The 9478-nt window shown below is 46.3% G+C and overlaps 2 protein-coding genes across 3 annotated transcripts in view; one reads left to right on the top strand and one right to left on the bottom strand.

The window, feature by feature from the left end:
• The window catches only part of ankrd28a (ankyrin repeat domain 28a), a 22350-nt gene extending 17688 nt beyond the window's left edge, over window positions 1–4662 (top strand). For both annotated transcript variants that reach the window (XM_077009877.1, XM_077009876.1), the window contains exons 19-27: window positions 1–97; window positions 224–443; window positions 602–689; window positions 783–866; window positions 1245–1390; window positions 2673–2755; window positions 2891–2973; window positions 3101–3192; window positions 3278–4662. The exon at window positions 1–97 is cut by the window's left edge and continues 21 nt beyond it. In XM_077009877.1, the coding sequence (XP_076865992.1) occupies window positions 1–97; window positions 224–443; window positions 602–689; window positions 783–866; window positions 1245–1390; window positions 2673–2755; window positions 2891–2973; window positions 3101–3192; window positions 3278–3555 (1171 nt within the window). In that variant the 3' untranslated portion in view covers window positions 3556–4662. The remainder of the gene's footprint in view (window positions 98–223; window positions 444–601; window positions 690–782; window positions 867–1244; window positions 1391–2672; window positions 2756–2890; window positions 2974–3100; window positions 3193–3277) is intronic.
• A 67-nt stretch (window positions 4663–4729) lies between these two features.
• Window positions 4730–8369, bottom strand: LOC143517411 (biotinidase-like). The gene is made up of 3 exons (XM_077009879.1): window positions 7900–8369; window positions 6492–6641; window positions 4730–6222 (listed from the first exon to the last, which is right to left on the bottom strand). The coding sequence occupies exons 1-3, from the start codon at window positions 8116–8118 to the stop codon at window positions 4996–4998; spliced, it is 1596 nt and encodes a 531-aa protein (XP_076865994.1). The 5' UTR covers window positions 8119–8369; the 3' UTR covers window positions 4730–4995.
• Between the last annotated feature and the right edge of the window lie 1109 nt (window positions 8370–9478).

Raw genomic sequence — 9478 nt, 5'->3', positions numbered from 1 at the left:
GCTGAACGGCCACACAGACTGCGTGTACTTCCTGCTGGGGAAAGGGGCCGGCGTGGACGCCAGGGACCGGCGGGGCCGGACGGCGTTGCACCGTGGGGTCAGCACACACACACACACACACACACACACACACTCTTATCACAACACAGAATAGCACAGCAGGAGACAGTAAATCTTCGGTGCAGAAAACCCCTGTGGACTCTTTCTGTGGATGCTTGTGCAGGCGGTTATGGGCCACGACGCGTGTGTGGAGGCACTGCTGCAGCACGGTGCCGGCCCACCCGTGCGGGACAGCAGGGGGCGCACTCCCGTGCACCTGGCGGCCGCCTGCGGACACGTGGGGGCCCTGGGGGCCTTGCTGCAGGCCGCACGCACCCTGGGGGCTGCCCCCGTCATCATGGACAACTGCGGCTACACCCCGCTGCACTGGGCCTGCTACAACGGTGCGGAATCTCGAGAACCGACACCCCCCTCAAAAACATACACACTTCCTGTCGTAGCCGCAGTTCCCTACCCATTGCATCCCGTGGTTCTCCGTCTGCCTGGTTCCGGCTCTGCGCTTTCTGATTTCGTCACTGTCCTGTCCGATTCTCTCTCCCAGGTCACGATACGTGCGTGGAGGCTCTGCTGGAGCAGGACGTGTTCCACAAGATGGAGGGCAACTCCTTCAGTCCGCTTCACTGTGCCGTGTAGGAGAGCCCGCCCTGCGTCTGAGTCCTAGTTTTTTCCCAGGGCTGCTTCGGCGCATGTGCAGGCCTCATCACTCCTGTCTCCCTCTGCAGGATCAGCGATAACGAGGGCGCGGCGGAGCTGCTGATCGACACGCTGGGGCCTGCCATCGTCAACGCTACCGACTCCAAGTCCAGGTTCGGATAAGGGCGCACGCCTTTTTAATTAAAGTCTCGAATTTCGTAGTCTAAAAGTCTTCGAGGAAAAAAAAAATCATTTTTAATACTCAAGGGTAGCGTTTGCGGTTAATTCCGCTGAGCTTCCATAAATTAAGATTGTGTTAAGAAAAAAATTGCTGACGTTCACAAAACGAGACAGACCTGGCAAACATAGACGTGAACGAGCTTTTCTCCTGCGGGGTTCATCGGTAAAAGCTCCTTATTTAGTCATACTGAAGGGTCCTTTGTTGGCATGGATTCTCCACATCACTTTGGCACCAGGGTGTTGAGTAACGGGAATGTCTCCCCTGTCCCCCAAAACTTTACCCCGCCCGGATCACCCTGTGGCTCGGGCAGGACGCCCCTGCACGCCGCTGCCTACACAGACCACGTGGAGTGCCTGCAGCTGCTGCTCGCCCACAACGCCCAAGCCAATGCCATCGACGCGCTGGGCAAGACGCCCCTCATGATGGCTGCAGAGAACGGCCAGACCAACGCTGTGGGTGAGTGCCACCTTCGCTGGTAGCAGCGGGCGACCTTTAGAACCTCACACCTCAAGACATATTGACCTCCTGCAACCCCACTACACCAGTGTTAATTTTGACAGCAATTTTTGATTTAGTTTTAGTCTTAGTCTTTTGACTAAAATGTCATTTAGTTTTAGTCATAATTTAGTCATTGGATTTGTTTTTAGTCTTACTCTAGTTTTAGTCGACTAATTATCAAAATAATTTAGTTGACTAAAATATAAATGGTGTAATAGTCATTATATACACTTGCACAAAATTAAACATTTGTTAACCAGTTACAGAATATTGTTGTTTGTATGTGCAATATATACAAAAACAAATTTCTAAACAACTTTATTGACCTAGACTTATAGTTATTGAGCATAACAATAACAAAACATTGATGACCAGTAGGCACGCTCTACCTGAAAAACATATGGAGTTTGTGAACAATACATATTACATTCTATATAAAATTGGGTGCCGTAAAAACAACAATGCCATAGCCCGCAGATGTCGTTTCATTTGTCGTATTTTTCCCGACATCATTGTCCCACATGGTTTACACATCGTCTTCTTTTTCTCAAAGTCAAAGGAGAAATGTGTCCATATATCGCCTCTTATCTTTCTCCCTGCTGACATTGTCGAGTTAACTTCGAGTTGAATTTCATGAGTGACCACAGTTCACAGGCTAGTATGGTCTTCCCAAGTTCTGTGCGATGTAAAGACGTTAGTACTGATTGGATGGTTACCCGGTTTGTCCCGCCTCTCCGTGTACGCTAAAGTAGTTACGGTTGGATCTCTTATTAACTTATCCCTACCTTTCTAAAAAGCTAAATCGGATCTGATTAAATTTCGTCATCATTTTTATCCCTTCGTATAGTTTTTATTTAGTTATTGTCTCGTTTTCATCATGAAAAAAGGTTCGTTGACGAAAACTATGACGAGAATTATTCGTCAACGAAATTAACACTGCACTACACTCAATACATTCCTGCAAACTGAGCTTGGCACACCCCAAACACCCCCCATTACACTTTTCAGGAATATGCTGACACATTATTTTTGGCCATAAAATCCATAGAGTTTGTAATTGGACACTTCTCAGGTCCACTTATAAAACAGTAACATGGTTATTGGTACATAATAACAGAAGAATGCCGGTTCCACCCGAGCATTCCTGATGACTGTTATGATGCTGTAGGCGGAGAGTGTAACTTGTACGTCCTGGCTTCTCAAAAGGCGGTTCTGGGTGTGCGTGTGCTTTGTCGTGTAGAAGTGCTTGTGAGTAGAGCGAAGGCCGACCTCACGCTGCAGGACGCGAACAAGAACACGGCCCTGCATTTAGCCTGCAGCAAGGTACGCTACACACACCTCCATGAAGAGCTCCTCCGTGGCCTTGGGACGAATGTCGGGGGTCCCCCCCCCCCCCCCCCCGGGGTCTCCCCCCCCGAGGCTTCTCCATGGAAGGGTTTCTGTTGTTTCCTCCTCCAGGGCCATGAAACCAGCGCCTTGTTGATCTTGGAGAAGGTGTCGGACAGGAACCTCATCAACGCCACGAACGTAGCTCTACAGACGTATGTATGGGCCGCATGCACTCCACTTCCAAACTGGTCCCAAACCTTTGGCTCCTGTTCCCGTTCCCCGCGTTCTTGTCCTTGGTGAACACTTGTGATCAGCGCCCGTGTCTTCCCCTCCCCCCAGGCCGCTGCACGTCGCCGCCCGCAACGGCCTCACGGTCGTAGTGCAGGAGCTCCTTGGGAAAGGGGCCAGTGTCCTCGCCGTGGACGAGAACGGTGAGAACCTCTCTTCCTGTCTTGCCAAAAGCATATCTGACTGCTCCCCAGACTGAGGCTGATGAGAGGTGCTGTCGTTGACCAGGTTACACCCCTGCCCTGGCCTGCGCCCCGAACAAGGACGTGGCCGACTGCCTGGCTCTCATCCTGGCCACAATGATGCCCGTGTCTCCCGCTGGGCCAGGACTCTCATTCAGCACCATCAACCACTACTGCAGCCCTTCGAAGGCTGTGACCTTTGACCCGTTGCCTACGTTGCGCTCTGAGCACGCCTCCTTTCGCGGCTTCAACAGCCTGGGCCGCGAGGATGGCCTCATCGCTCCTGACGAAGAGCTCAACGACTCTGACTCGGAGACTTACTGAGCGCACGGACCGGCTGGTGCCAGAAAGGTGCCGTCCGCACATGGCCACGCTAAGCAACCACTACTTCCCTGCTACTTCATTTTCTAGAGCTACAGAGTGCCTGGAGATTGTCAGAGAAGCTAGCGCAATAGCTCGTAATTGCGCGTTAAAACGACGGGTTTCGATTGGAGCGTTCCTTTAAGCTGTATCGCTGGCGTCATGGCGCCCGCCTCTTTTGTCGGTGGCCACGCCCAGTCCCCTCCTGTCTCTGGCCTGTGGGGCCAACATCTCAGGAACCTTCAGACTGAGAGAGGATTGAGAGAGGGGTATGTTTGACGTGCTACACTCGTCTGTGGTTTCTTGCTTCCGATAGTTGTTGGTTTTTAAACTCCTCTTTGAACAGATCGTTGTTTCATCATGCTTCTTTTATCCAGACCCCTTTTTGTTCCTTCACTTTTGGAAAGAGAAGGTCTGTAGTCTCATTGGCAGACTGAAACGAAAAATTACTCCAGTGGAACTACAGGTACTGGAGATCTGGCAGTTCAAGGAGTAAATGTGAATGTTCAGAACTGTGGGAACCCAGTCAAAAGGGACCAAGTTGCTCACTCAGCCCCTTTTTTAAAGCATGATTTAACTGAGGTTTTTTTGTGGGTGTAAGCTATGGTTAACTTATTGCAATCAAGATTAACCAAGACTGGGGCTGCTAATCATTAGCCCAGATCCTGTTAAGGGCACATTTCTGGTTTGCATGCAGTCTTTTTTGCTGCAGAACTGAATGAATCATATGGAGAGGTGGATTTTTTTCATGAGGTGACATTTGGTTAAAAAGGCCTTGTTACAAATTTCTTAACCATGAGTCTGAGACCAGCTATCAAGGTGCCGACAGGGTCTATTCATGTTCAGCTCTGGTCTTTGGTGAATCACAGCGTTTGTTATACTGTAACTTGAAACAGAAAAGGTGTGTGTGTGTGTGTGTGTGAGAGAGAGAGAGAGAGAAAGACTGTGAGTGTGACTGCGTAAAAAAAAATATGCCTTTTATATGAGTGCAACAAAATGGGGGGAGGGGCACTGTGACCTGGCTACTTGGTGCATTGTTCAGTTTACCAATAAATCATTAGTTAAACCTTTTTTCTGTTTGGTCATAATATGACTGGACCGCTTCCATATCTGTGACACACATGACACCACGTGCTACTACAGAATCAGAATCGCCTTTATTGTCATTATAATTCTTCTGGATGGACATTTTCTTTTATTACCCTTTTAATCTGAACATTTGACTACAATTAGTAAGCATGAAGTAAGCAATTAGTAAGCAAGCTCTGAAAGTCACTCATTTATTTATTCCATTTGGAATAGGTCCCTGAAACTGACACACTCCATTAGTGATACAGCCCTGTAAGTACTAGGAATCTGGTTTTGGGTATCCGTCTGGATCTGCACGTGGTCACAACTTCAGGGTCAGGTACTGTCCTTCTCATAGACTCTCCCATACAGCACTGCTGTCACCAGCCCGGTGGTCATTCCCTTCCGGGTCATGTAGAATCTGCCTCTGCTCTCCCAGCCGGACCGATCCGGCAGGTACAGGGTCATCCCACTGCCCAAGACGCCGGCATAGATGTGCTTGGTGCTGAAAGTCCCGTCTAGCTGGAAGTCGACCAGCGTCTCAGCGTGGTCAATCCCTCCTCCGCAGCTCTCCTTATGCTGCCCTGTGCACCTGACCAATGCACACACCTCCAGGTAGTACGTGCCATGGATCACGTGAAGCCCACCGAACGCCCCCAGCGCATACAACTCTTCCTCATGGGGCTTTGACCTTCGGAACAGCAGGTGGCAGCAGAAGGAGCCGTCGCACACCGTGATATTCCCCTGTCGGCCCTCCAGTAGCACAAAAGTAAAATTATCGTGCATCATTGGGGCGATGAAGGGAGTTGACTCCTCTTTGTTGCAGCCAGACTCTTTTAGGCAGTGCTTGGCCTCTGGTTTTCTCTGGGTTGCATCAACTTGGTCGTCATTCAGGAAGCGTGTCTTGTCCTCCTCTTTCCTGTCTGTTTTAGGATGGCCAGAGAAGGGCACCGAGCTCAGGTTAGCCCTCCCTAGTACACCCCCTGCCACCAGTGGGTCCAGGACCGGCACTTTGCTCACCAGCAGTTTCCCCTGCTCTCCCTCCATGGCGTGATGGTAAACGGTCTCCCGGGGCGTGTAAATCCCACTGCCCGTCATGCCCTTTTCGGCCTTTCGTAAATTGGCCGCCAGCAACGTAACCCCAGTAGAGTAGGAGAAGGAGCGCTGAAACTGCACTGCGTCCAGCAGGGGGAGCTTGTTCATCCAGGCTGTCAGGAACACCAGCTGCCTGATGCCCATGTCCTCCACAAGGGTCACGACTGGCTCTTTGAACAGTATGTCAAAGCAGGTAAACACCCCGAAACGGCCAGCAAATGGAGTGGTGAAGGTGGTGTGCTCAGGCTTCGGAGGTGTGTCATAGGATGCCTCAAAGAAGAGATTCTGTTTGTGGTATCTGGCTACGAGGGTGCCGTTGTCACTAAAAACAACGTCCGTGTTAAACTGGTACTGTCCATCAGGTGGACAGTGAGGGTCCGTTGCTCGGCTGCAAGCCTGGCGATCTGCCATGTTGGCTACCAGGAAGAGACGATTCTTACGAGCAATGCAGCTCAGTCGATGGAGGACCTGGGAAAATATGTAGAGGGCTTATCAAAGTGAGGACCTTGAAAGTCATGATTCATTTATTTGAATTGCATACTTCAGACTGAAAGCAATTTATGGAGTTGAACACGAGACCATGAAATCTTCAAGATCTGTAATCTTCAAACATATAATTAGCTATTAGTAGATGATAATCTATGAAAGAGTTGCAGTTAAGCTGCTTTTGTAATATGCACTGATTCTACACAGCTAAAAGGGATGCTAATGAGCGTGTGACAGTAGTGGTACTGTGCCTCTGTGTTGGAGAATCTCTCGGGATCTGCACATGGGCTCCATGTCACAACTTCAGGGTCAGGCACTGTCTCCAGATAACTAGCTATAGATGCTCTGGTGTAGTTGAATCCATGGATGCCGTCCTCCGGGAAGACTATGATTTGGACACCCTGCAGTGTAAATTAAGGCTCGTTATGAGTTTTCTCTCTGGTGTAGAATTGGCTACACTGTAAAAAAAATTATTTTTTGATTTTGTAAATATAATTCAGTTTATTTAAGTACTATCTAAAAGAATAATCTAGATACTTAAGCATTTCACATAAATTTATATGCAATACTTGGTGTTTCTTTGTAATTGTTTGTCTTCAAATACATTTGTAAATTTTAATCTAAATAGCAAAGTAAAATTTACAACATTTTTGTAATTCTTTTTGTGAGAAGCTAAACTGAAAACAGCAAGTAAAAGGTCACTTGCAGGATCCACGCATGCGCAGTGACGTCAGCAAGTCAAACGTTTTTCAGCGGAGCACAGTGGAGATTTAACGTACCGTTTAAAGTGCATGTTTCACTTTTTGAGTAAATGTTATGTTTAAATGTGAGATAAGACTGCCATGTTAACGAACCAACTGATTAGCTTAACTGAGGCAATGTTAGTTTATTTCCAGTTCGGGTTATTGACCTGCCTGGCAGAAGCATTAGCAAAGTAACTTATGCTAACTGGGATTAGCTATTTACGTTCAGAAATATGGTCACCATTAAAGTATTAACAGTGTAGATATAATAATTTGAATGTACTTTAGATTCAAATGTGTATTTGGAAAGGCTTCGCCGTGTTAACGTCTTCGTTATGTAGTTTAGCTGCTGAATTAATTGTTGTTTAGTAGGGGGCGGGTATTCATCTACCCTCAATGCCACTTGAGTTCATCTAAGGCACCGTTACCGTGTCTAGTAGCTAGAATAGAGAGATGAGTGAGGTTGCCCTTTATTAGGTGTTCGTAAGAATTAACGGTTCTTCTTTCGTGCTATATTGACGCACTGCTTGTGTGAGCAATAAAAGGATCAGTTTTTCTTGCTTCTTCACACTGTTGTGCTACGCGTGATTTGACTGCATGTCACATTTTAATGCATGTTTTGTATCAGAAATTAATACTGTAATAAACAAAATATTTGGCAGTTAAGCATTATGTAAATAAAAACCATGGGGGAATGTGGTGCTACATTGTTGTAGTAAAATCTACTAAAGTACACTGAGTAAAATCTAATTGTATAATATAGTGTACATAACCTGTTGCAAAGTAACATTTACTGAAACATTTGTACTCAAATACACTGAGAATTATGAGTAAATATTACTTGAATATATGCTTTGTTCGATTTACTTGCTAAGTTTTTTTTTAAGTAAACCCAATTTTTTTCAGGCGTTATCACCTGTTTAGCAGATATGGCGGCTTGTTCCTCATAAACGTCCAAGTTCTTTTTCATGTGTTCTAGCGCAGCTCGCCTCTCCACCGGCTTCTCAGGTGTGGGGTTCAGGATCACCTTGTGCTCATACACTGCAGCGATATAAAAAACCTCCTCTGCGCCGCCCAACCGAATCACAAGAAACCATACCGCTAAAATGGCTGCGGACAGTCCTAAACACGCCATGACAAGGCCAGGTAAATAAATAAAGCACTTGATCTTGAGCTAACGGGGGATAAAAAAGTTGATCAGGTGATGCATGTCCTAAACACTTCTACCCAAAATTAGATTGTAGAATTCTACACAGAAAAACCTCCCAATATGAACGTTATGAGCGGAGGTGTTGTGAAGGATTTCCGTCTTTTACGTGTAGGTCCCAGAGACGACGCTGAAGTTGGTTACTTATTCGCAGTTTGAGATTCGTTTGGTTACTTATTCGGCGGCTGAAGTTGGTTCCTTATTCAAAAGGGGTGTGTTCACGATGTTTGCTGCGCACTTTGTTTAAAAGAGATATATTAAACAAACGAGCGTAGGAACATACATTTAAGAGGTTATTTCCCATACTGATTTTGTGAATGTAGAAAAAAATAAAAAATATAATGAAAGCATTCCTTTTGTAAAATGGTTTCTATTTCAAGTCGTTCCAATTGTACGCGATTTGTACATGATGATTGAATTCGTCAGCATTTCTAACGTAAGGAAACATATTCTTAGATTTGAAAACTAAAAACACAGAAATGCTGTTCTAGAACACATATGAATCGGAAGAAGAAATACCAGCACACAACATGGCATATTGAGCAGTGGGCATATACGTGAACAAATTTAAAGGGGCAGTTGCAGAGGCTTATTGAAGGCCTTATTGATGGTGGGCCAGAGAAATAACAAATGCATCATGAAGAACAGGTCACTCCCTAAGAGAGGAACCTGATTTTAGCCTGATCCAACATCAGTTAATACCTCAAATCTATCTGGAAACATGGCATATTGAGTAGTTAAGCGCACAGAAAGCACACTGAAATGATTCAGAGGGAAAAGTTCAGAGGCCTGCTGTATGCCTATAAGGCGTCAGGCCAGACAAGCAACATATGTATCATATGTAAACGGTGACTATCTGTAAGAGACATCTCATTTTGGCCTGGCCCGACATCATTTTATGCCTCAAATCTAACTGGAAACACGGCATATTGGGCCAGGCAAAACTCAATTGTATCATACATAACTAGTTCCTATATGTGTGAGAAACCTGATTTTGGCCTGGTCCAGCATCATTTTATGCCTCAAATCTAACTGGAAACACAGCATATTGAGTAGTTAAGCGCACAGGTGAAATGGGCAAGTTCAGAGGCCTGCTGTATGCCTGTAAGGTCTTGGGCCAGGCACAACTCAAATATATCATACATAACTAGTTCCTATATGTATGAAAAACCTGTCGTTGGCATGGCCCAGCATCATTTTATGCCTCAAATCTAACTGGAAACATGGCATATTGAGTTAAGCGCACAGGTGAAATAGTTCAGAGGGGCAATATCAGAGGACTGCTGTA

Source organism: Brachyhypopomus gauderio, chromosome 6, assembly GCF_052324685.1.
Source record: "Brachyhypopomus gauderio isolate BG-103 chromosome 6, BGAUD_0.2, whole genome shotgun sequence".
Classification (NCBI taxonomy): Eukaryota; Metazoa; Chordata; class Actinopteri; order Gymnotiformes; family Hypopomidae; genus Brachyhypopomus; species Brachyhypopomus gauderio.
Note: the sequence above shows the minus strand (reverse complement) of the source record. Positions and strands in the feature narration are given on the sequence as shown.

Bases quoted from the DNA above. Each gene is read 5' to 3' on its own strand.
- LOC143517411 (XM_077009879.1), bottom strand. From the start codon at position 8,118: ATGGCGTGTTTAGGACTGTCCGCAGCCATTTTAGCGGTATGGTTTCTT. The intron at 6,642-7,899 runs GTGATAACGCCT...TTTACACTGCAG, and splicing joins CCGCCATATCTGCTAAACAG to GGTGTCCAAATCATAGTCTT. The intron at 6,223-6,491 runs GCACAGTACCAC...ATATTTTCCCAG, and splicing joins AGAGATTCTCCAACACAGAG to GTCCTCCATCGACTGAGCTG.